The sequence below is a fragment of the Cebus imitator genome, unplaced genomic scaffold (assembly GCF_001604975.1).
Source record: "Cebus imitator isolate Cc_AM_T3 unplaced genomic scaffold, Cebus_imitator-1.0 Scaffold372, whole genome shotgun sequence".
Classification (NCBI taxonomy): domain Eukaryota; kingdom Metazoa; phylum Chordata; class Mammalia; order Primates; family Cebidae; genus Cebus; species Cebus imitator.
The window spans coordinates 1,627,878-1,655,131 of NW_016107687.1; the positions used below are offsets into that span (position 1 = coordinate 1,627,878).

Here is a 27,254-nt window from a genome sequence, read left to right on the forward strand (position 1 = left end):
TCTGCCTCTTTGCCAGCTTCTTGTTTTTCTTTAATGTTGTTATTCACTGTTCCATTTTCAGCCAGTAATAGGCTGAAAAAGCAACCAGTTAAATTCCATTTTCTTTACTTTGCTGCTTGTGAAATTGTTACTTAAAATCAAGATGTTGCTTACTGTGAAGAGCTGATAAAGGCTTAGTATGCTATGGTCTTGTTTGAATATCAAAATACAGATATTTGACACCTCTATCAAAATGAGATCACATGAGAATAATATTTCTCTGTTCAAATCCTGTTTTATTTTTGCATGATAAATGCTTGAAATAGGCCCTTTTGCAAAGTAGATCTCCCCATTAATTTTCTAGTGGTCATTATAAAATAACAATTATGTTTATATTGAGAATATTCCACTTAAGAGTTCTTGCTGATAACTGTCTAAATGATGATGATGGTGGATATGTTTCTTTGCAAAGCACTGATGGAATCTTAGTATCAGAGGCCATTTTACCTTTCTTAATATCAACTGCCTGATCTTAACAGTTGTTATTTTAGATACTTTCAATATTAAACTGTTGACTGAGACTCTAAAAGCTTAGAAGAGAGGGATAAATTATTTGTTTTTAGTTTGCTTTATAAACTAGTGAGATTTTCCAGGGACCCAGGCAAAAAGCAGCTTTCAGGGAAAGGAAGGCGATATTAGACCAAGAATTAGAATAGGTCTTTTGGAGTTTTGGTATTCTCACTGGTAAAAGGAAGGGGTTGGATTAAATCATTTCTTAAAACAACCTTCTTTCTGCCTCTATTATTGTTTTACTATGCATCTCCTGTGATCAGTTTCCACATCACCTGCATAATTCTCAGTGAGGGGAGGGAATGCAGGGCAGAGTGGCCATATGGAGCTTGAAAAGCTCTCTTCCCTGAAAAGTTTCTGATCTGACCCCAGAGGAGTTACTCCATCCCTACCCATGAATGAGATGCTTAAGTTAGATGATTTCTGAGGTCTTTTCTAATTTTTAAGATTTTTATCATTTTCTGTTTCATAAGGCTTTCAGCTAGCAGCCTTAATAAAAACCAGTGCCTGGAACATGACCTGGCCAGTAGTGACACTCAGTAAATGTTGAGGGAATAAATGAGTGAAACACACCAGAAACAAATGCATTTGAGTGCTTTTACACACGATGCTAGTACTTAATGTAGATTACCTCATTTAATCCTATCACAATGCCAAAGTAGATGTTTCAACCCCCATTAAGTAAATGAGGAGACTGAATAGCTTCCTTAAAGTCACTTACCTAGTAAATGAGAAAGCCGAGATTCAAACCCAGATTAATTTCACTCCAAAGATTGATCTTTGTGATATATTGCTATTTTTAAAATTAATTTGTGTCCTAGCAATGTTGTCTTTCCAGGATACCTTTTGTTAGAAAAATTAAAATTTTCTTCCTGTCATTCTCTTTTGAAAAGCTTAGAGACCATGCATTTCAGGTTTCGAGTGACAAACCAACATCTAGTTGTTCTCCTAAAAGTGAAATTGTCAACTTATGAGTTATATTTTGTCTCTAAAGTGTTAATGGAAAACAATATTTATGTGCCTTTCCAAGAAGTATGCAAATAGCTTACTCATCTCTTTAGGCCAAACTTAGAATCCAATATTGACTTTCTAGTGTTAGTATAGTAAAGAGATTGGCCATTAGTTAACCAGTTCAGCTACCGTTGTTAGACATTTGTGTTGTTTATAGTTTGGAGCTATCATGAATAGCACTGCTATGGTGTTTTTCATCAATGTCTTTATGCATTTCTATGGGGTATATGTCTGGAAATGGGATTATTAAGTCATAACATATGCATACTTAATACTGTACTGTCAAATAGTTCTTCAAAGTTGTATCAATTTACACTCAGCAGTGTGTGAGAATTCTGGGTGCTCTATTTCTTTGCTGGTAGTTATCATTCATACTGAATCTTTTTTTATTTTAGCCATGTGGATAGGTGCATAGTGGTATTGCAATTTTGACTTTAATTTACATTTTTCTACTGATGTGAAGGTGAATTTCTTTTTGATATATATTTGACCATTGGATGTAATTTTATGAAATGCCTACCTTTTGCTTATTGATCTATAAGAGTTCTTTATCTATCCTAGTTATGAATCTTTTTTTGGTCATGTATATTTGCAAATATCTTCTCCTATGCCATCTTGCTTTTTTTACTGTCTTAATGATTTTTTATTAAAATGAGCTTTAAATTTTAATGTAATCTAGCTTATGAAATCTTTTCCTACCCCTAGATATTTTGTTTTCTTTTCTGAAAATTATTATTTTATCTTTTACAGATAGATCTATGATCCATCTGGAATTTATTTTTGTGGACGGTGTGAGATAGATACCAAGATTCATTCTTTTCAGTATGGATATCTAGTTATCCCAGCACCAGTGTCTTTTATTGTATAGAATTATGTTGGAGGTGGGCCGGGCGCGGTGGCTCAAGCCTGTAATCCCAGCACTTTGGGAGGCCGAGGCGGGTGGATCACGAGGTCAAGAGATCGAGACCATCCTGGTCAACATGGTGAAACCCCGTCTCTACTAAAAAATACAAAAAATTAGCTGGGCACGGTGGCGCGTGCCTGTAATCCCAGCTACTCAGGAGGCTGAGGCAGGAGAATTGCCTGAACCCAGGAGGCGGAGGTTGCGGTGAGCCGAGATCGCGCCATTGCACTCCAGCCTGGGTAACAAGAGCGAAACTCCGTCTCCAAAAAAAAAAAAAAAAAAAAAAAAAAAAAAAAAAGAATTATGTTGGAGGTAATTAGTATCATATCAATACCATTTGGGGTAGTATATTAATTTTCTAGGGCTATCAAAACAAGTTACTGCAAACTTGATGTCGTAAAATAACAGAAATGTGTTCTCTCATAGCTATGGAAGCTAGAAGGACAAAATCAAGGTATTGGCAGAATAAGGTTTGTCCTTCTGAGGAAGAATCTATTCCGTGCCCCTCTCCTAACTTCAAGTGATGGCCAGCAATCCTTGATATTCCTGGGCATGTAGGTGCCTCACCATGGCCTTTGCCTCTGTCAACACAGTGTTCTCCCTGTGTTTCTGTGTCCAAATTTCCCGATTCTTAGATTAGGGCCCACCATAATCCAGTATGACCTCATCTTAACTTGATTGTACCTGCAAAGACCCTGTTCCTAAATAAGGTCATATTCATAGGTTTCAGGAAGACACAAAATTTGAGGGAATACTATTCAACCTATTACAGGTAGCAATAAATAATATTACTGTGTATCACTCACTTTTTTTCACTATTAAAGGGCGGTGTTGGTTCTGAATATACACTATGAGGAGGCAGAGTATCTTCTGATTCTGAAGCCGCCCAGTTAAACTTCATAATGGCAGAAGCCAGTCTTCTCCTTGCCTCTCTGTTAACTCAGTTTAGAGCCTAGTGCTCAGGAAGCACTTGATACTTACCTCTTCCTTCAACTGCATCTTCATACCAGATGATTTCCAGCTTTCTGAGCAGGTATGTGTTTGTTAGGAACATACCTCAAGGAGAGATCCAAGGCACTGATGGATAGAGGGCAAAGGCAGAAGGCTTAGTATGTGTTTCCAAGATTAGATGCCCTTTTACTGCTGTATGTCTTCATATGATTAGCTAAAAGCCCAGTTAACTTTAGTTCATCAAGAGGGAGAATGTGTCTCTTTAACATTCTTATTCTAATGTTAGGGCATTCTGGTAGCATCAAAACTCTGAAACTAGGAAATCTGACACTCTACAGTTAGGAATTAGGATGGCAGACATTTCTGAATCCTTGGATACAATGTTCAGATGTATTAGTGTCTAAGACTATTTTCTAATTTAACTTCTATATCATTGTAACCAGAGCATTATATACATTTATTGGTCATTTTGTTATGTAGGCTGCACATGACTTATGCTGCATTTTGTGATGCTGTGGTGTTGGGTAGGGTCTGGAGGCACATTTCAATTGTGTTAAATTGTTCATATCTGATGTTAACATCTGATACTAGCCATATTCCTGTTTTATCACTTACAAATCTGTCATTCTTTTACATATGAGGCATTGGTGGGATAAACCTTTTGAAATAAAAACTGATATTTCACTTTTAAGAAATTCAGTTGACCCAGGGAAGAACCCCCTGGGCATATCAGTGTAAAATTAAAGCAGTAAATCAAAATATAATATACAGCATAAGGGCTACCATCTTTCCCTGTCTGCTTCATTTTTAAAATAATTTTATATTATTGTTGTTGTTACATTTTATTACAAATCCAGTGTTTGTAGCTTGTGTAACCCATCAATTTATTTTCTCTCTCCACTTGCCATTTCACTTTGTAAAATCATACGGTTGGATTCTATTGTTGAATGAGCTTAAATCAAAAAAAAATTAATTCGGAGTCATAGAAAAACATTTCATTTTATTTCTAAAAGGGAAAGGTAACTTGAAGCACATGCTATGCTTCATTAATATTAAAAATAAACCCGGATTACTTATAAAAATGATATAACAGCAGGATTTTTCTAAAAATATAATTATTTTTTAAAAATAAAATGTTTTATGCTATAATTTGAGATATATTTAAACAACTATTTTGAGAACTCATCTTAATGATTTAGTACAGAGACTAGTAAAATTGCTCACTGTAATTCAGTGGTGTAACTGCTCAGGAATTAGCCATAGCCATCTTCAAGTGTCAGATTTCATTTGCTTCCAGGACTTTAAGTGCCATTTTTTCCATAGCTGCCTTTGTGTTTTAGTAAACTCTCAATGCGTATTGCCATTGTTCTTCACTGAGTCTTAAAACATAGGATTTCAAGCATGTGATTTTTTTCTTACATTCTTCATTTGTTTCTATTTGACAGTCATAAGTAGGTTCTAAATTTCTTTTTTCTCCAGTAATTTGGGATGGTTTCTATTATAATGTTATTGAGAAGGTAAGGCCAATGAAGACACTGTATAGTAATGAAGTCAGGTGTGTCCAGTGGGATTGTCTCCATTGCTTGTCTGTTGCTTGCATTGTCAGTCAGCATAGCAAATATTTTTCCACTTCATGTTCTCCTGATGACTCTAAAGCTTTACCACTTATGCATTCCACAAGGTGTCTGTTCTGTGTTTTATTGCTTTTGTTAACAAACACAAGTGAGTTCACATGTTGTTACAAACCTTGAGTCTTTTTCCTTGCAGATTCTTTTTTTTCATTCTCAAATTCAACTCCACAAGAAGCTTATTCAGAGTAAGTCATTGCTAGGAAAATGGCCTCAATAGTTTAAAAGTTTTCAAATTTGATTCATTTTAGGTATTGGCAGTGGTATTCAGTGGTACTCACTGTCAATACCTAAAAGAAAGGAAGAAAGCAATGATCTGTGAAGAACTTGAGCTAAACTTCTGAAGTTAAGTGTTTTTGTATGTGGTCATCTGTGGTACATGATTGCTTGAGACGAGATGTGACAATGGTGGTGGAGGTAAAGAAGTATCAGCGGGAAGAAATACACCCGTGCTGATTCCTGCAGAGGGGTCATCTGTTGAAATTTTTTCATTTTAATTTTCCTTATATAGCCATGAAGGTTTTCTAAAGAATACCTAAAAACATTTTTTATATCAGAATGTTTGTTCCTTCTAGTGGCATTCATAAAAGTATATTTCATATGATGCTTTTTAAATCTCATGTTTCCTCACCCCTCCCCTTGCACAACTTGCAGTATGGAAATACTTTCACATACCATTAACAGCTTTGGTGTTTTTAAGTGGAGAAAAATTGTTTGTTAGTACCTTAATACTGCAAGTATACATTTAGCAATGACATCCCATACCAATAGACGAGATAGTAGATGATATTAATGAATAACTATTAGTTGTCTTAAGTGTGATAAGGTATTATGGTTCTGTAAGAGAATGTTCTGATATCTGTGAGTTGCATGCCAAAGTATTTATAAATGAAATATGATATCTATATCTCACTTTCATATCGTTCAGCTAAAACAAGAAAAAAACAAATGTGTGTGTATATGTGTGTTACACAAACTTGGAAACAAAGCAAATGTAAGAATGTTAAAAACTGGTGCATCTAGATTAACTGTGTATGGGTATTCATTGTACTATCTTTTTTTGTAGTTTTGAAAGGTTTTTAAATAAAAACCTGGGGGAAAAACTAAACTATAAACAACTATTCTTTCCTGCAGACCTCAGGTTCTTGCTAATTTGGTTAATTTGTTATAAAATCAAACTAGTTGATAGTGTTAAATATACTTTTAATATTGGATTCAGAAACATTTAAACATCAGTAAAGCATATTTAAAATTTCTTTCATTGCTTTATGGGTTTGTAGATTCTAAAGTGACAAGGTCAGGAAGTTCTGACTTCCTTCCAGCAGTGGGTATAAATGATACTTTTTGGCATGAAAATAACTTCTAGCTGAGTATATGCAGCATAAAGGTTTCCTACTGCACAGAAGTCATTAATTTTTTTCTGAGTTAACATCAGTAAAAGTCCCCCTTAGCAGCCTTATGCATAACCTTTGTTATTGAATGGTTTCATCCCAGCTGTATATGGGCTTCATATGCCAGTTAATACTTAATGAGTAATATCTATGCTTTTTTTTTTTTATTCCTCATTGGGTAAATGTTGGGGAAAAGAGATCTAATTGTCTTGATTTTTTTCTTTTCTTTTCTTTTCTTATTTTTCTTTTTTTTGAGACAGAGTCTTGCTCTGTTGCCCAGGCTGGAATACAGTTACGTGATCTTAGCTCACTGCAACCTCCACTTCCCAGGTTCAAGTGATTCTCCCACCTCAGCCTCCCTAGTAGCTGGGATTACAGCCAGCTGCCATCATGCCCAGCTAATTTTTGTCTTTTTGTAGAGACAGGGTTTCACCATGTTGGCCAGGCTGATCTCGAACTCCTGACCTCGGGTGATCTGCCCACTTTGGCCTCCCAAAGTGCTGGGATTACAGGCATGAGCCACTGCACTTGGCTGTAATTGTCTTGATTTTTTCTGATTGTCCTCATTATTATTAAGCCGTTACAATCTATTTTGCCTCTCTAGGCCAGAGTATTTAAATTACTTCAAAACCAAATTAAACAACAAACTTGGACTGATGAGGGCACTCCATCTATGCGAGAGCTTCGGTCAGTCCTGCTAGAGTTTGCTTGCACCTACAAACAGGAGAACTGCTGCACTGCTGCCATGAAACTGTTTGATGACTGGATGGCATCCAATGGAACTCAAAGGTGAAGTATACTTCTAGTCAGATGAATTATCTTCTTTTTCTTTACCTCACGTCATATACAGAAACCAGGGTAATCCCATCCTGGGTCATAAATGTTACAAAATTGAGTGTTAGCGTGGGTGAACTCTGTATCTATATTCTCAAATCAGACTTTTAAAAAAATTGTGGTAAAATACACATAACAAAATTTACTATCCTAACCATTTTTACTGTACAGTTCAGTAGTGTTGCATATATTCACATTATTTTGCACTTATCTTCAGAACTTACACATCTTGCAAAACTGAAACTATACCATTGAATGATTCCTCACTCCTTTTCCCCACCAACCCCTGCCAACCACTATTCTACTTTCTGTTTCTGTGAGTTTGACTACACTGTATATCTCACATAAGTCAAGTCATATAGAATTTGCCTTTTTGTGAATGGCTTATTTCACTTACCATAATGTCTACAAGTTTCTTCCATGTTGTAGCACGCATTAAAATTTCTTTCTTTCTTTTTTTTTTTTTTTGGAGACAGCGTCTTATTCTGTCACCCAGGCTGGAGTGCAATGGTGCCATCTTGGTTTGCTGCAACCTCCACCTCCCACATTCTAGCGATTCTCCTGCCTCAGCCTCTGGAGTAGCTGGGATTATGGGTGCCTGCCACCATGCCCAGCTAATTTTTGTATTTTTAGTAGAGATGGGGCTTCACCATGTTAGCTAGGCTGGTCTTGAACTCCTGACCTCAGACAATCCAGATGCCTCAGCCTCCCAAAGCGCTGGGATTACAGGCATCAGCCACTGCACGTGGCCGAAATTTCTTTCTTTTTAAGGGCTGAATAATTTTTTATCGTATGTGTGTACCACATTTTGTTTATCCATTCATTCATGGATAGACCTTTGTGTTGCTTCTACCTTTTGGCTATTGTGAATATAATTCCATGAATACTGGTGTGCAAGTGCCTCCTAGAGACCCTGCTTTCAATTCTTTTGGATGTATACCCAGAAGTAGTATTGCTGGATCATATGGCAATTTTTTTTGAGGAACTGCCATATTGTTTTCTACAGCAGCTGCACCATTTTATATTCCCAACAACAGTGCACATGCATTGCAGTTTCTCTACATCCTTGCCAACACTTGCCATTGTCTGGGTTTTTGATAGCAGCCACCCTAATTGGTGTGAGGTGATAAACAAGTCTCTTAATTTAGAAATAAAACATAGCAGGTAAAGTTAGCAGTTAATGGAAATGCTTTTGGTGGTAATTGGTTCTTTCCACCTCCTTACTGGACATTATGGAGAGAAGATTCAAGCATCAGATGAAGAGTTTGGGTGGGGGATTTGGATAAACTTTTGAGGTCTTTCCCAGCTCTGAGATCTTAATAAAGGGAGTACACTGTGTTCTTCCCTGAACCCCATTTACTGCTCTATTTCTACCATGAAACTTATCACACTGAATTTTAATGTGCATATATATTGCTCTCTGCTTCATAATAACCTGTGAGTTCTCAGAGGATAGAGGCTCTCATGTCTCTTCTGCTCCCTAGTGTCCAGCCAGTTGCCTGCCTGGTTCTATGTGAATGCTCAGTGAATATTAAATTGAACTGATATATCCTTAGTTGCTCTGCTAGGAAAGTAGCAGTCACTGAATTAAATTTTTCCTTGACCCTAAATTGTGTACCCAAACTTGTAGCTATTACTGACCCTTATACCAGAAACTCCACCACAGCCAACTCTTTGCCTTTGTATTCAGAATATTTTCTTGTTATCCTCATGTTTGACCTCCTCTCTTACAGCCTACCTACTGATGTCATGACAACTGTGTTCAAGGTTGGAGCAAAAACTGAGAAAGGCTGGTCATTCCTTTTGAAAAAGTACAATTCTATAGACTCTGAAGCAGAGAAGAACAAAATACTAGAGGCACTTGCCAGCTCAGAGAATGTGCAGAAGCTTTACTGGTATGAATCCACCCAAGGAATATTATATAAAAACCAAAAGAATACAAGCACTATGCTCCTGGGCAGGAGCTCATTTTTAAGGGGTCTCTTTTCCTGCATTCTGTTATAGGCCAGGCCTAAGTTGGGCAGTGTGGTGAGGAGACTACAGGGGCTGGGATTTATCTTTATGGACAAGTATAATATGCCTTGCCCAAAAGAGATTGCAGGATGTCAGGAATCACAACCGCCTCCTACTCCTTGCTCAAAAAGTCTTCCTCCCCTTGGAATGTTGTCTCATACACCACAATTAGTACTCCATATTTCGGGGCTGAGGTATTGATCTGTGCAACCTGTCATTTTAAAAATGCAGACATTTCAGAAAAAGATAACATATTAAACATTCTAGGTTCTACATTCATATGAATTTATTTGTCAGACTTTTTAATATGTAGTGATAAAGGCTCAGAAGTAGGAGTGTCATATGAGTGAAGGAAGGACAGTAAGTAGGGCCTCCTGACAAAAAGAACAGGCAGCGGTGGGGTAGAGGAGCTCTACGTAGCCAAGAGGAATATGGAGGTAACTGGTATAGAGAGCACAGATGTTAAAAGTCACACTGAGGATAGAGGGAGGCTCCTGGGTCTCATTACTTCTGTTGTGTAATTTTGCTCAGATAAATCTTAATAGCTTCCTAGAGATGTCCTCAGCACCTGCCCAGACCCACTTACCAAAAGATATGCTGTAAATAGGAATTTTATTTAAAGTATTAGCCAGCCTCTGACTTAAGCAAATAGAGAAAAATAATTGTTTTTATACTGTACTAGTAATACACTAATAATGAATACTGTTAGTATTCAAACAGTACCTAAGAATATGGAGTAAAATATGAAAGTCTTTTCATGATCTTTTACTTCCATTCTCATTTTCTCTGTTAACAACAGTGTCAGTCCTGGTCTTTGTATTCATCTGGAATAGATACATGTATATATATGTATGTACGTACATACATACATACATATTTAACCACATTTTAAAAATCGCATTAGGTTTATACTATACTGAGTGTTTTTGACAATCTGTTTAGTGAATGATCAGTCTATGAGATTTGCCATGTCACTTCATGAAGCCTGCTTTATTAAAAAAAAAAAAAAACCTAAAGTGTTTCTATAGCTCCATAGTATTCTGTAGTATGGATCTATCATAATTTATTTAACCCACCACATTTTGTTGGGATTTTGTTTTTTTTTTCCCTTCTAAAAATACTGCCTTGGGGTGGGGGGTGGTTTCTCACTATAACAGATAGTACAGCATAGTAGATGAGAACTGTTTTCCTTCAGATGTCAAACTTTAGTATTTATTACTGTGTAACTGTGGGTCAATTAGATAACCTCCATTTCTTCAACTATAAAATTGAATTAGGTAGTATTAATAAATACCTACTTTACACCATTGTTGTGTCAAGGACTTAGAACATTATTTGGTACACAGTATCAGTAAATATTAACTACATTAATAACAGTATATTCTGAAATGTATCTTAATTTTCAAATATTTCAAATGGCCTAGATTTTTAACAATAGCAATATGGCTGGGCATAGCTGCTCACACCTGTAATCCCAGCATGTTGGGAGGCCAAGGTGGGTGGATCATGAGGTCAAGGGATTGAGACCATCCTGGCTAACACGGTGAAACCCCATCTCTACTAAAAATACAAAAAATTAGCCAGACATGGTTGCAGGCGCCTATAATCCCAGCTACCTGGGAGACTGAAGCAGGAGAATCGCTTGAACCTGGGAAACAGAGGTTGCAGTGAGCTGAGATCACACCACTGCACTCCAGCCTGGGAAACAGAGTGAGGCTCCATCTCATAATAATAAAAATAGTAATATAATATACCTGCCCATTCCAATCAAATAAGGTTTTTACCAGAAAAAAATACCCACCTCCCGAATTATAATATTGTAAATTCTACCAGAATTTATTTCCTAAATGTTTTTACTATTTCAAAACTATTTATTGTCATGTGACAATATAGGTAAATGCTTATTTCATTGGTGAATTCTTCATTTAAAAAAATGACATTTTCAATCTATGGATCAGCCGATCAACCACAGACTAACTGAGCAATTATTTTTCTTGAGTTGCTACAGAGCTTTAATTAGGAAACCATACTACTTTTAATCAAAGTTCAGTCATCACTTCTTCATGAATAATAATTTTGGAGGCTAAATCTGCTTTGCTCTTCAGGTTAATGAAAACTAGCCTTGATGGGGATATCATCCAAACACCGAAGCTGTATTTTATCATTAGAACAGTGGGTCGACATTTTCCTGGACACTTACTAGCATGGGATTTTGTCAAAGAGAACTGGAATACACTTGTAAAGAAGTAAGTTTCTCAGAGAATTGTTAACTTTTAGTATTCTCAATTTGTGCATTTGAAAGAAGTTCCCAGTGTTGTGTTGGCTCACAGAAGTTAGGATTTGCTGTGAGAGGAAAAATACTTCCATGAGAGTTTAACTGAAAGATCCGGAAATTTTCACATTTGTTAACATAATTCCATAGCAGGAATCATTTAACAGTAGCATTCCATGTAAGTTCTAATTAAGCCTAGCCTTGTTGGCACCCGGTCACTTAGCTCAGCATGGCTGCAGACTATTTTATTTTACAGCAACCATTTAGCTATGCATATTGAAAAATACCTCTGCATTGCCAAGGCATCAGTTAAGAACTCACATTCAGCTAGACACAGATGTAGGTTTTTTGCTTTTTTCTCTCATTTAAATTAATAATGGCATTTCTGGGTGTTCAGTGTGATCTTCGATTATATTAAGTGGATTAATAATTTGTCTGCATGTTCTGAACTCTTCCCTTTTTCTGCCTACCTTTCCTTACCACCAGCAGTAAGTATGCATGAGACTACCCTGGTCTCAGCTGCGGTTCCTGGGAGGAGGATTCTGCTCTGCCTTTGGCATTAAATACTTTGCTTTGCACTCAGGAACAACGCTTTACCAACAGCTGCCTAATTTTTTTGCTCTCATTTTTGTGTTTCTTCAGGCTCCATGCGCGGTCCTATACCATGCGAAGTATTGTTGCTGAATCAACTCACCTGTTTTCAACAAAGGCACATTTATCTGAGGTTGGTTGTATAAAATGCTAATGCAGCCACTGGGCAACCCTCTGCATCCCCTAGCCAGGCTGCTCACTTTAAGCCAGATAGTGGATTTTTGTGCTAATTCCTGTCTCTTATCTCTGTCTTCCTTAATCAGTAGTAATGATTCTGCATTGTGATTACTTGTAGGGGGTGGGATATATGATAATGAGGAAAAATTCGGATTCCATTCTCTTCCCTTGTCTCCCTCATACAAATAATTTAAGTGGTCATAAAATTGTTTGGAAAAATTCCATTCTAAGGGTGAATTCATAGCACTAAGCCTTTGGACTCTACCTCATTTATTGTTACTTAAACATCTCGTTGGTTCCATTTTAAATTAGAAAAATGTATCCGTGTGGGAGTAAAAAGAATTCCTTTGTAAAATCATTTCGATATCACCATACTTGATTGGGAATCTATGTAGATACCTTGAATATTAAAGTACTTCTTTCTGCTGCTTTCAAGACAGCAGCACAGCCATCTCTAAGTTAAAGCTTTTTTTAAAAGCTGGAGTTACGTGAGGTTTATTGTCCTTTTCTTCTTTTGAAATTTTTCTGTGTGGAACTTACAGGTTCAGGCATTCTTTGAAAATCAGCCAGAGGCAAACCTCCAGCTTCGTTATGTCCAGGAAGTTTTGGAAGTCATTCAGTTGAATATCCACTGGATGGAGAAGAACCTCAAAAGTCTCACATGGTGGCTGTAGCATGTACAACCACACCTCATTTTGTTGCCCATTCAGAGAGCTTGTAAGCTTGGGCTCTGCTGCTTTTGCAAAAGCCAAGGTAAAGCCAGGATCGCTGCCGAGTTGTTTGCACTCTTAGGAGTTCTAGTTAGCTCAGGGCCTGACTATTTTTCATCCGCCTTTTCTGAAATGTCTTTGGTCAGTGTGTAGTTATTTATTACAAAATTATATTCACCTAAATGCCAACCATCTACGAAAACAATGAGTAATTTTTCTACTTTGAAGATCTACAAATGGGGGAAAAACCTTGTTTTGGAATTCTGTTCTATTCCTCAGTATCCAGAAAGTTACCGATACAGTAAAACAAGGAAAGTTCTACCCTAAGAGCCACCATCACTGCAGGCTGCTGATTTGTTAGCCATCTGTTGCTTCTTATTGATAGATGGTATTGGAATGTGGTACAAGGTTAGCTCTGAAGAATATGATAATGAAGACAATAAGTATGCACTGTAAGAACTGACCTCAGGTGTGCAGATCTACTTTGATTTGGGGTTTTGATTAATTATTTTCTGAAAAAAAGTTTAAATAATGTCTGTAACTATTGTGTTTTTTCCTGCAGAATAGCCAGGTGCTACAGATTTTTAAATTTTTTGTTGTATTGAAAAGCTAAACAAGGCCAAAAGGTTAAATTTTTTGAATATTTAAGACTTTCCTTTTCATCTTTTATAGCATTACCATAGGAAACTGTTCCAAACCGAGTTAGCTTTAATTATAATTATTTTATTTATAAATGGTGATAGTCCCCAAATCTGTACACCTTTCTCACTCTCTGCAGTAGATACACTTTAGGTTAGTATTTCTACATTTATGGCAAGCATTTTGCTAACACCAGTGTTTTTCATTGTGAATTTTATCACTATTACTAAAAATGCAATTTAAGTTGCCTTTTGGCATCATAGATCATAGAAACTTTCTCTCTGAATCATACCCATGTGTGGATTTTCATTTTATATGATAGTGTAGCATATTAGAATCATATTTTAAAATAGGACCTTTGAGAAATTGAAAAAACATTTATTTGAAGTTCACCATAGTACCTTAAAAGAACAAAGGGAACGTGGGCTAGGAGTAACTTGAATTCGTGTTTAGCATGGTGGGCTTTGAATTTTTTTCACTATCAAAAATAGTGCTTTTCTGTAGTTAAAAATTATAGTTTTTCTTTTTTTGTGTTCGAACTAACATAAAAGTAGTGGTCAAAGAAGGAAAGAAAGAAAGAAAAAAATGAGGGAGGATGTCCAAACTTTATGGCATTTTACTCCTTCTGAAAGAGAAATACTGTACTTGAATTTTTGAGCTATGCAGACTTAAACCTAGATTGTTGTGTTTCTTTGATTCTTAGGAGAAAAGCTTTCTTCCTAATGATTCTTGAGAATTTTATATTTTGTTTGGAAAACAGTTTCCTATGTATAAAAAAAGGGTAGTTACCCATTTGTGAGCACTTAAAACACTCCACAGAGTCAGATAGTGGGAAAGGTCACCTTTTTTAAATTCAGCAGGTATAAAGTTAGAATGTATGGAATTGTGCATAAAATTATATTTTATTTTATGAAAATATTTTTGTATAATAAAATTTAAAAGGCTAGTAAGCTAAAAAAAAAAAGTTGTCTTTAATCCTAGTGTGTTTTCCCCATTTACTCTTTTCTAAAATTTCTCTGTTTAGAGTAGAAAATATTATATCCTGAGAATCACAGAATCATCTAAGTATGTCTTATTGAACTGAGGTGATTGCAGGTCTTTATTCTTCTTGTGCTTTGGTAAATGAATGATATTTCAGTTGATAGTGAAAGTAAATGTGTTTTTATATTTTTAGACTGAGGGAAAAATAGTAAACTTTTGAGAGTTTTGTTGTTGTTGCTAGGTTTTTTTTACTATGTTATCCTACTAAATTTCACTTTGATACAGAATTTAAATTTTGTAACTTCTCAAAATCAGTTAAGATTCTTCAGTTTTACCTGTACATCTTAGCATCGCTCCTTTAATGTATGTTAGTTAACTCTGCATATGGCAAATCTTGTCTTGAATTATATCATTTCCTCTCTCTCTCTCTCTCTCTCTCTCTCTCTCTCTCTCTGTGTGTGTGTGTGTGTGTGTGTGTTTGTGTGTGTGTGGTGTGGGGGTGTTGTTATGAGTAAAACCTTGTCAAAACTTGGCCTAAAAAAATAGATAACTTATGATCCACGGCTATCTTTATTACCCAAGGTTGTTCATTCCTATGGTACCAGATCCATAATAGTTGTAGTTCTTATTTTTTGTGGCCTTTACCTTAATTATTTGTAGTTTTAGTAAGCCTTGCCTCGGTTTTTCCCATAGAATTCCAAATTTTTAATGTTGAATAAACCCATCTATATAGGACTTCTGAAAACCACATCAGGAATGTAAGGTTAAGTGAGAGGTAGAACTCATAAGGTAATAGGTATAATCGTAGCTTTCAAAATTTTATCTTCTCAAAACATGTCTTAGCCACTGTATTTCTGAGAACTCAGACTGAAGCACAGAAGTCACAGTATGCTTCTTTTATTTAAGCACACGATTCATGACACAAGTACATGTTGAATAAGTGTTCTCATTGCAGAGAGGTCTACTTGAATATAAAAGGGACATCATACTAGATTATTTTTGAAATGATAGAATGGGAAATCTAGAGTTGTGGAAGAAATATTTATGCTTTGGAGATCTAAAAACTTAGGAATGTAGGAATTGGAGGAGTCCAGTTTGTTCTGTTAATATGAAGTGGCTAGATACATTAAAGTGCAAGTCCTATCAGCTTCACCATAATCCTGGGCCGCCTTCTGTCTTGTTTAAGTCTCTTTAAATGAAATTTTGTTGTCATTGTTTTAGCATTCATGAACTTGCTTACCATCACAGGTTTTACCTTAATTTTCTTTGCCATATGTTTTTCCATTTTATGGGACGTTAGCCACCATAGGAACACAATAGTTGTCAGAATACTCCTGGGTGTAGGGAGCAAATCAACCTGCATCAGTATTATAGGGTACCAAACAGAATCCTTTCTATAAGGAAGTAAGAAATTAGTTAAGGGCTGGCTGGGCGCAGTGGCTTATGCCTGTAATCCCAGCATTTGGGGATGCCAAGGTGGGCAGACGATTTGAGGCCAGTAGTTATAGACCAGCCTGGCCAACATGGCAAAATCCATCTCTACTAAAAATATAAAAATCAGCAGAGCATGGTGGCGCACGCCTGTAATCCCAGCTGCTCAGGAGGCATGAGAATCACTTGAACCCAGGAGGCAGAGGTTGCAGTGAGCCAAGGTTGTGCCACTGCACTCCAACCTGGGTGACAGAGTGAGACTCTGTCTCAAAACAAATAAGTTAAGTGTTGATGTGGTTGAATTACTGACTGCTTGTTGAGGTGGATTTTAAAACAGTCTATTCAAACCAACTGCCTGGAACCATAATCTGCCATCAGATTGCTAAACATTCACATAATCCCCATGTTTCACAGGGCTACAGGGAAGGTAAACACATCTCAGCTGAGCCATCTCCAAGGACAGCAGTTCCTGGGCTGCAAAACTAGATCTGGATTTTGTTACGTAGGCATCTCTAAAATCTGAGCTCATGGATATGACATATCTCTTCTTTTCACCTTCGCCTTTGCTACTTTTATATTTGTTGGAATTATGTTTCTTTTTAAATTTTGAGCTTCCTTCCCCCTTCACCCCATTTGTATTTTTAAAATCTAAGGTATATGTATTTGCTGGGTTTTGCATTCTTTTATTTTGTGTTCCATTCCCTGCTTTGCCAAATAAGTACCACATGAAAAGTGGAGGTCCAACAGTATGATAAATCTCCTCCCTTAACCTTATTGCCTGTGTGATTGATAGCTTACAGAAAAATTGAGGTTTTTTTTTTTTTGGGGGAGTATATACTTTTAAAATGTACACATATGTTTTTGATAGTTTTTATATTCTTTCATTTTGTATATTTTTGTCCTGATGAAGAGTGATATATATCATCCTATGAAAATTTCATCTACCCTTCCCATGTTGCCTATACAGGCAATAGGTACAGCTACAGACTAGTTATTTGGTTTCCTTCCTTCGAAGAAAGTGATGATGTTGAAAGGTGAGCAGGGTATGTTCTTTTAAAAGTGTATACAAATGTTTTTGCTGCTATTTTGTGTTATTTCATTTTGTATTTCATTCATCCATTTTGTGGACATGTAGATAAAACGTGGTGATCCGAAAGCATGACAGATGTCCCCTTTGCCTTTCTCCTAATTGTTCACATGAACAGTAGCTAACAGAGCAGTCCTCGTTGCTGTTATTTTGACTAGTCTTGGGGGCTGGGGTTGTATATTATTCTTTCAAGTGTGTATAAATATTGTGCCACCTTTTTCTACTTCATTTTATACTTGTTTCCTTCTATAGAGGTATATATACTTAATGAAAATTGAGGTTCAGAGTATGACAAATTTCCTCTTCTCCCTTTTCCTTATTGCCTTTTTAGGCAATAGCTAATAGAGTAGTTTGTTTTTTTGGGGGGTGTGGGAGAGAGTGGAATAGGTACTTAATGCCTATAAATATACTTGCTACTACAGTGTATTACTAATTTAATTCACACTGTGTCCTCCTCGTGGACGTGAAAGTACCAGTGAAATGTGGTGATCTTGATGTGTAACAGTTTCCCATTTTCCCCATCCCTGTTGACCACTGGGCAGTAGCTAACAGAGTAGTTGTCAAATGGAGTATTTGAGGTGAGAGAGAAGGATGGGGAAGGTAGGAAAATGCACTTACGTTTTTACTACTCATTGTATTAATTCATCGGGTGCCCAGACTGAAAGGTACGTAATGAACCACGGGATTCCAGAGGTATAACAATCTCCTCTTTCCCTTTCCCTTATTGCCCATGTCAGCAATACTTAGAGTAGTTTGGGTTTATTGAAGATATTTTGCTAGGAGAGAGAAAGTGGATTCAGAGTAAGAGTGTATACTTTTAAAATGTATATAAATGTTTTTGCTACTTTTTTGTCACTACCTTTCTTACCTTGCCCTTTCCATGGATATATGAGGAAAATTGAGGTTCAGCCTGTAACAACTCTCCTCTTCTCCCCTTCCCTTAGATTGCCTGTGTTGGCAGTGTCTAAGAGAATAGTTGATTAGCTTCAGGGATTCTTCTGTGGGTATTGGGATATATACTTTTGTATATGTATGTACACATTTTTACTTCTTTATTATAGTGTTTCACTGGGTTCCTGGTCCTTCACTTGGACATGTAGGTTCCTAATGAGCTGTGGAGTTATGGATGTATAACAATCTCTTCTCCCTTAACTCTTTTATGTATATGGGTAATAATTTTAAAGTAGCTTGAATTTTTTTGAAGTTTTGAGGGGTGGGAGGGGTCTAAAGGCAGAATATATACTCTTAAAAAATGTATATATACTTTTTATTACTATATTGTATTAGTTCATGTTGTATCAAGTCCATTGCTTGGACTTACAGGTACCTAATTAAACGTGGAGGTCCGGATGTATGAAAATCTCCTCTTTTCCCCTTTCCTTATTGCCTGTGTGGGCAATAATTATAGAGTAGTATAGATGGTTTTTCTTTTTTACCCCATCTCCTTGTCTCCAGGAGGGTGGGTGTGTACTTTTAGAAATGTATATAAATGTTCTTGCTCCTTTTTCCAGTTGCTTCATTGTGTGCCTAGGCCTTTCCATGGTTTCTTAGGTACGTAATGAAAATTGAGGTTCATTCTATGAAAAATCTCCCCTTCTCCCCTTCCCTTATTGCCTGTCTGGGCAATGGCTAGTAGAGTAGTTGTTTAAGGGTTTGTGTTTTTTGTTTGTTTTTTTGTTTTTGGTGGGGGGAGGCGGGGGATTTCTGGGTTTGTCTTTTGTTTAAGTGTATATAAAAGTTTGCTAGTATTTGTTGTTGTTGTTCTTTCACTCTCGAGCCAGTTTTGTGTTTGGAGTTGTAGGAATCAAGTGTAATGAGGGACCCAGACCCAGGATTGTGGTAAATATTCTTTTCCTTCCTCAGAGCCTGTGTACACAAACAATAGTATATGAGCACTGCAGGGCTTTGGTTTTGGCCTTTTGCTTTTGAGGTTGTTAATGAGGAGTGGGATTGTGAGAGGAAAAGGCAAGATACATAATTTTTTTAAATGTGTATAAATGTTTTGCCACTTTTTGGTGTTAACTTTATTTTGAATCTGCTCCTTTGCATGACCGCTTAGGTAGAAATAAAGTTGAGATTGACTCTATGAAAAATCTCCCATACTCCCCATCCCTCATTGCCTAGTGGGCAATGGTAGAGTAGATGTTTGGTTTCTTTTGGGGGCGTGTCTGGGGTGAGTCACACACACACACACACACACACAAGAACACACAAATTTATGTGTATATACATTTTATATACTATATATATATATATAAATGTATTTTATTGTATATAAATATTTGCTACATGCTGTGTGTTATATAGTGTGGTGCCCAGTCCTCTGCTAGGACATGTATGTACATAATGAAACATGGAGGTCCAGACGTATGATAACTCTCCTCTGTTTCCCTTCCCTTGTTGCCTGCAGGGGCAATCATTTCATATCTTGGGTTTTTTATTATTTAATTTTTATTTTTTTGCAGGGAGGGGTTCTTTGGGTGGGTAATGGTTAGGGGAAAAGGACAGTGTCTATACTTTTTGAAGATGTATATAAATGTTTTCATGTTACTGGTTTTGTACCTAGTCCTTTGCATGGATATATAGGTACCTAATGAAAATCGAGGATCAGTGTATGACAAATCTCCCATCCTCCCCTTTCCTTATTGCCTGTGTCAGCAATAGCAAATAGAATAGTCGTGTGTTGTTTACTTACTTGTCTGTTTTGGAGAGATTTCTATTTTTGTTAGGGAAATTTTCTTAATAAGTATAAATACGTTTTCATATCTTTATTTCTTTTTGTAGTCTTTTGCATGGCTATGTAGGGACGTAATGAAATTTGAGTTTCATAATATGACAGCTCACTTCTTCCTTTCCTACATATTCCTCACTTAGCAGTAGTTAGTATGGTTGTTTTGTGGTTATTTTATTTTATTCTCTAGGATGTAGTCCATTAAGGATGCAAACATATAGATGAACATATATAATTTGCTTCTTTTTTCCTTCATTACTTTCCTTTAACACTTAGTCCTTTGCAGGGGTCTGACTGTACCTAATAAAAATAAAGACCTACTAAATCCCTGCCATCTGGCTTGAAGGTGTAGCAGTGTAGTGATGTAGCTAATGGCAGCAGGTGTGCAGCAGATAAGATGGGGAAGACACTTGGATATGGTTGAGCTGTGAAAGCTAATTAGAGCCAGCATTTCTTATGTTGATTCCGATTGAATGAGATAGTGAGATGAGACCTGTGCTTTTGTAAATTCTAGAAAAGCAAGAGAACAGTACTGAATAAAGATGTGTTTAAACTTCATTGCTGATATATCTTTTAGTAACTAGCAAACCGGTGAAGCTGATAAGCCAATAAGAGTGCTGTCTAGAATTCATTTGCAAACCCGTAAGGGTAGCTTCTTTTTGAGGCCTGGAATTCTGATTCATCTATAGAAGTTTATTATGATTCCATCAATAGCATAGCTTGCGTACCTAGTAGAAATTGTTTCTTGGAATGAACCTTTTGAGTTATTGATATGGCTCCGATGAATAACAACATGAGCCCTAAAACTAATCCAAAAGGAATTTTCTCTTTCAACCCCCACACCTGGCAAGACAAGTTGGCCCTTTCCTGCCAGAGTTCTTTTGTGTGGCTGCATCTTTCTCCTCCGTTCTCCATTGTGTGCTTTCCATTTTGTCTTTCGTGCCTACACGGTTAGATGTTTTCTTCACTGGAATTTACAAATTGTATTTTGTGTGCATATCATGTATCCAGACCTGTATGTTCACTTTGAGCATTCTTATATCACCGTGTCTCTTTATCTACCATATGGTAAATGTTAAAACTCCACATTTGTCTGCATCAAAGAAAATGCATGTGCACACATTCTCCCTCTGCTTTCCTCCCTCACTCTCTGCTTTCCTTCCTCCCTTCAAGCCTCTTAACATTGTTTGTTTTATCATTTATGATTCTACTACATGCTGAAGATTTGCCATATTACTATTTTGGTAACATTGAGTGATAGAACGCCTAGAAAATTTGCAAAGCAGTGTTATATACTGTATATCAAACTCTCAGGTTCTAGTGTTGAAAAATTAGCCTATACTTTGCTATTACTTTTACCTGCTGCCGTAGGAAAAAAAAAAATGTTTATCCATGACACATTTAAATTTGATCATAAATGAAAGAAAAAGGGGCACCTTTTTGGAGTTAGTCATGGTAGTCATTCGTGATATTTCTGAACAGTTCTTAATTTAAAATACTTCAGAGGAAGTAAAGGTCATGGCTTAGCTGGAGGAAGTGCTTCAGAAGTTTCAACTGTATAAACCATCAGTACAATAATACTCTGTGTATGTATGTGTATATAAAATGAGAATTACGGCGTAATTGGAGCATTTGCATTAATCAACAAACTCACATTGAGACAAAACTTAGTCTTACAGCCGTCTTGATTAAAGCCAAGTGTTCCATGTTGCTGTGAAGAATAGTCTCTTTCAAATACTTTGGAAAGTAGTTACCTGGAAACTTGTAAAGGTATTACACTTTTATATTTAAACCCCTATAGAGATCTTCAATTCCTTGAGTCTGAGCTTGTGGGTAGAATTCTAAATTTGTATTGTAATCTGTCTTTTGTGAAAGATTTTGAAAATATGTATATATAATATTGTATATGCAGATTGTGTTGTTTCACTTGTAAAGGGAAAAGGCTTATTTTTCTTTATATTTCTGATAACTTGTTTTGCATATGACCAGCACTGACTGAAAGGCATGTTTAACTGCAAACACTGTTGCTTTTTTGTGAAATGAAAATAAAAGTATTTAAATACAAATATTGTGTGGCCTTTTTGTATTTATATATGTATATATAAAGTGCTATTTCTTCTTGGGTTGTGGCCTCTACCTGGGCAGTTCCTGTATTCATTGTCTTTTGTGGTTAGTTTTGTGTTTCATCAGTATCAAGTATCTTTACTGCATATACCTCAGTTGACATTTGACATTTGGAGGTGGCTAATTTTTTGTTGTTGGGGCTTTTCTGTGCATCATAGGACATTTAGCAGCATCCCTTCCAGGCCAATTGCAACTAGTTTCCAATAGAAACTCCTGTCCTCAGTTGTGACAACTAAAACCCCTCCTCCAGACATTGCCAAATGTCCCGAGAGGTGAAGGTTAAAACTTTCAGTGGATTCATAGGGCAGGGAACTCAGTAACAGTCACAGGAGCTCCATCAGGACCATTATTTACTTTTTGGACTAAAGCAGTTCTTGTAAACACTCAGGTCATCTAAGTAGCCAACTGACGCCATAGTCATACAGTACCTAAATCAGTGTACAATAATACTCTGTGTATGTATGTGTATATAAAATGAGAATTACGGTGTAATTGGAGCATTACGTTTCACATGTTGTATGCCAGTTAAACCAAGGAACACTGTCTTACTTTGAAGGTGAAACACTGTATCAGGGAAATATCCCTTGTGTTGATTCACATATAAGTGGGAGAATGAGTGCACAACCTTTTTAGAGGCATACTGCCACAGTTATATTCTTGGTCAGGTCTACAAAAGGAGCTTCTTGGTTCTGTCTGCATGAATAGCCTTGAGGGAGAATTGAGAATTTCTTAGGCTTCTAGAAATATGAACTAGAATATGTATTCTTTTACAGTAATTGTTAGGGCTTAAAGTAGGGCGTTTGAAGGCAAAGTTAGTAAGGCATAATTCCCATACTACTCCCATACCCAAAATCCTATTTCTGAGGACACAAAACCTTGATGCATGCCCTTTTAAAATCTCTTATAATGATCATTACTAATATTTAGGGGAAATGTTCTTAAAAATTGTGAAGATTTTGATCAAAAGCTTCTGGTTAAACTTTTTATGCTTTGTAATTCACAGATACCAGCAGTAAACAATTGAATTAAGACCCATTATAAATGTAAAGAACACTTTGATTCCAATAGACTTTTTGGATGGAGAGCAATAATAACTTTTCTCTATTTTTCTAAAGTATTTTTAGAAATCATGGTACAGAAGAATGATTCAGTTATATCTTCTTTTTGCTTCTTCAATTCTTACATAAAGCCCACCCAGCCCCCACCACCAACACACACACACAGGCTCTGGTGTTTACTAAAATTTGTGTGCAAGTTGAACAGTTGACTTACATGCTGTACAGAGGTGCTTTTTTGCTAGAGAGCAAAATCATACTTTTAAGTTGTTAATTACACCCACCTTCTAGATCCATAATTGATACGGTCCTAATGCTCTGTGCTTGTTTACTTTTATTATTTCTCTTCATGGATGACCTCCAGTCAACTGGCCAAAGTTCAGTGGAGATGAAATGCCACTTTTGGTACCCCTATAATTTCTTTTGTTGGCTGAGCTGAATAATCAGGACCTTGGCTTACACAAAATAAGTTTCATTCTTGCTTTCCTATTCCCATTTGTGTTTATAAAAGAAGAACCTATGTGATAACAAAATAGCAGTCATCAGAGTTGAACTGTTGACTACCAGGCTACACCAGGAAGCAATAGTTTGAAAGGAAGTCAGGGGACATACAAGACGCCACTTCAGCATAGGAAAGACAATTTAGGGCTGTCCGTCTGTTGCTTATTAAAGTGTCATTTGTGTACAAACCAAATGTGGGAAACAAAGTTCTTTTGTTGAGCGTTTTCTGATGCTGTTGCTCCTCTGTGTGAATGCAGCTGAAAAGATATTTGGGTCCTACATGCAGGATTGCACACAGGCCGCCCTATGGGTTCAGTGGGTGTTTATGTCTTCATTTTCTTTTTTCTCAAGGCCTCTGCAATTTTTAACTTAAGCAAAATTATTGGAATATTACTATTATCACATAACAAAAGGTAAGAATTTCAAGAAATTTACTTAAAAGGCTGTGGAATATAGGCTGGTATCAATCTGAACTAGAATTGATTTCTGGTTTAGTCATTTTCCACTTAGTTGTTACCAATTCCTGTTCATCTGAGTTTCCTTCATTTATAAAACCAAGTTACTGCCTACCTACCTGCCTTGCAGGGTTATTAGCATTAAACAAAATAACCTGTAATTGTCTAGTAGTGCCTGGCCCAGGCATAGTAAGTATCAGCTGTCATTGTTAAAACTGCTAGCTGCTTAATGAGGTGTATGGATATTAATATCTTCAGCTACAGATGGAAATGAGTTTGTAAAATTGAATAAGGTTGTATAACTTGCCAGTTAGGAAATTACAGATATAACTTTAGTCTAATATGCTTTTTATTTAGCCTTAAATATGTAAAGATTTTATTTGAGAGGCATTATATTTGTAAAAGTGTGCAGTTATATAGGCTTCACAACTGAAGTTAAATTCTGGCTGTTGCTGAATTTGGTTAATTAAAGGTAGATACAAAACAAAATCCTGACTTGACTAATCTGCAAAGAATATCTACTTTACAGTAATAACATGAAGAACAGAAATACACCTGGTGCTTCGTAGGTGCTCCACAACTACTCCTTTCCTTCTCTCAGTTTATTTGCCTAAGTATGCAAATGAATCAATCATGCCTAAGTCTCCATTCTAGCTAGAAAACTTTACTTGCAATTTATGTATTAGATGGCATGATGCAGTGAAATTGGCCAAATATTTTAGGATCTTGGATTATTAGTGCTAAAAGGAAAACTTCCCTTCCACATGACCTAGTCTAAATTCCCTCCTTTTACAGATTAAGGGCATTAAGAAGTTATGCTTGAGCTAAAATCCCACATGATATAACATGATATGTTAAATTTGTATATGTTTTTAGATTAGAAACAGTTTGTATGCATCATTTTTGAGACAAATGATGTGCAATTGCCTGTGGAATACTGTTTCTTTGGAGAAGAGAGTATTAGAATTTGCTATCGAAAGAGGTGTTTCATTAATGTTGAGTGCAGAGCGAAATTAAACTATCCTAATGTTTTCACTTTTAAATTTAATGATAATGTGAATGATTCAAATAACATGATCTCAAAAGAGTAGCATTTTTTTGAATGTTTAAATGAAGTGAATAGCATTGAAGTAATCTCTCTCAGGTAATGTCAGAAGGTTCAGACACTCTCTCACCACCAAAGGGGACCTCAGGAAGGAGGGAGGGAGGTTAGCATTGGTAAAGTAACAACTGCAATATTGGTTGATAAGCTGGATGAAAATAACATAAACACTAAGCTTCACTGACTACAGGTAGAAGGTGAAAACCATTTTCCTAAAGTACAGTCATGTGCCTCAATGATGGCCCCATAAGACTATAATGGAGCTGAAAAATTCTTATTGCCTTGTGACATCTTGATGATTCTGACCCCGTGTAGGCCTAAGCTAACGTATGTGGTTTTGTCTTAGTTTTTAACAAAAAAGTTTAGAAATAAATTAAAATTTTTTAATAGAAAACATAGAATAAGCTATAAAGAAAATTATTTTGTACAACTGTACACTATGTTTGTGTTTATCACAAATAAGTGAAAAGTTAAAAAAATTTAAAACAGTAAAAGTTTACACCAAGCTAAGGTTATTTTTGAAAAAAGAAAAATTCTTGTATAAACTTAGCATAGCCTAAGTGTACAGTGTTTTTAAAGTCTATAGTAGTGTGCAGTAATGTCCTAGGCCTTCACATTCACTCACCGTTCGCTAACTCATCCAGAACATCTTCCAGTCCTGCAAGCTCCATTCATGGTAAGTGTTCTACACAGCTGCACCATTTTAAAAATCTTTTACACTGTATTTTTACTGTACCTTTTCTATGTTTAGATATATTTAGATGCACAAATACCATTGTGTTATAATTGCCTATGGTATTCAGTACAGTCACATGCTGTACAGGTTTGTAGCCTAGGAGTGAAGCAATAGGCTATACCATGTATCCTAGGTGTGTAGTAGGCTAAACCATCAAGATTTGTGTTGTTTGCACCATGATGAAATCAGCAACCAATTTGCATGACTATAGTTTGAAATCAGCCCAAGATGGGCCCTCTATCCTCAGCCACAGAAAGCGTTGAAAGCAGACTGGTCCTTTCCTATTTTCCTCTCTCTCTCTCTCTCTGTCTCTCTCCCCCCCACCCCTCCTTTCTCTTCCCTCCTCTCTCTCTCCCCCCCTCCTCTCTCTCTCTCTCTCCTTTCCCTTTCTTTTCTTTTTTTTTTTTTTTTTTTTTTTGAGACAGAGTCTAGCTCTGCCACCCAGGCTGGAGTGCAATGGCACAATAATGGCTCACTGCAGCCCCGACCTCCTGAGCTCAAAACTGTTCTCCCATCTCAGCCTCCCGAGTAGCTGGGATCACAGGTGTGTGCCACCATGCCTGGTTAACTTTAAAATGTTGTATAAAGATGAGGGTCTTTCTATGCTGCCCAGGCTGGTCTTGAACTACTGAGCTCAAGTGATTCTCCTACCTCAGCCTCCCAAAGTGCTGGATGACAGACCTGAGCCACCACACCCAGCGCCTTTCCTATTTTTCAACAGACACCCCTTCTGTTGCCAGAAGGACAGGAACTTCAAGAAGCCTACAGTCATGGGGAAAGAGGCAATATTAAAACAATTTAAAAACCATTGATTTCACTTGCTTTTTGGAGGAGGAGAACCTGGATGCAGTTGGCCCTCTTCCACCCTGCATGCATGTCTGTAGTCTCTTTTTTGCTTTGAGCAAATGTAGACTTGGAACTTAGCACCTCTTCAAGATTCCTTTCCACAAGATGCACTAAAGCCAAAGCCTTGCTGAGCAATATAGGTTTTCTCTAAGACAGTACCCAGAGGAAAGTCTGTGAGGGAAGTTACTCTCACATGCCTTAACAGTGCCATCCTCACATTTCTGTTCTCCAGAGCCTCTCCTTTACCTTGCCATTTCTGGGTGATCTTTTTGTGTGCTCCTCACCCAAATTACACACACATACAGACACCCAGGCCTTGCTGACCCCTCACTCTTGCCCCTAGACATCCCAGTGTCTCAGTATTTATATCCGGACATGTTTGGCCGAGCACATCATCAAAAGGTCCACAAAACTAACAGCCTATAGTGAGCAGCTGGCCTCAAGGTTTAGAGGCATTATGCTACTTGGACTTGCTCCCTGGAGACTCACCCCTTCCCACAGGCAAGCAGCTTATCAACTATTTCTTTCAAAAAAA

At 36.8% G+C, this 27,254-nt stretch overlaps 1 protein-coding gene and 1 long non-coding RNA gene across 3 annotated transcripts in view; both read left to right on the forward strand.

Moving 5' to 3' along the window:
- LOC108288407 (leucyl and cystinyl aminopeptidase) overlaps positions 1-21,966 on the forward strand; it is a 107,682-nt gene extending 85,716 nt beyond the window's left edge. The window contains exons 14-18 of one of the 2 annotated variants that reach the window (XM_017507324.2): positions 7,039-7,225; positions 9,004-9,163; positions 11,387-11,527; positions 12,196-12,277; positions 12,864-21,966. In XM_017507324.2, coding sequence (XP_017362813.1) covers positions 7,039-7,225; positions 9,004-9,163; positions 11,387-11,527; positions 12,196-12,277; positions 12,864-12,995 — 702 coding nt within the window. In that variant the 3' untranslated portion in view covers positions 12,996-21,966. Of the gene's footprint in view, positions 1-7,038; positions 7,226-9,001; positions 9,164-11,386; positions 11,528-12,195; positions 12,278-12,863 lie in introns of both variants that reach the window. The other variant, XM_017507323.2, reaches the window with a different exon arrangement.
- Positions 2-6,007, forward strand: LOC108288410. The gene is made up of 2 exons (XR_001818698.1): positions 2-2,441; positions 2,777-6,007. It is a non-coding gene; the product is annotated as an uncharacterized LOC108288410 (long non-coding RNA).
- Positions 21,967-27,254: the final 5,288 nt, after the last annotated feature.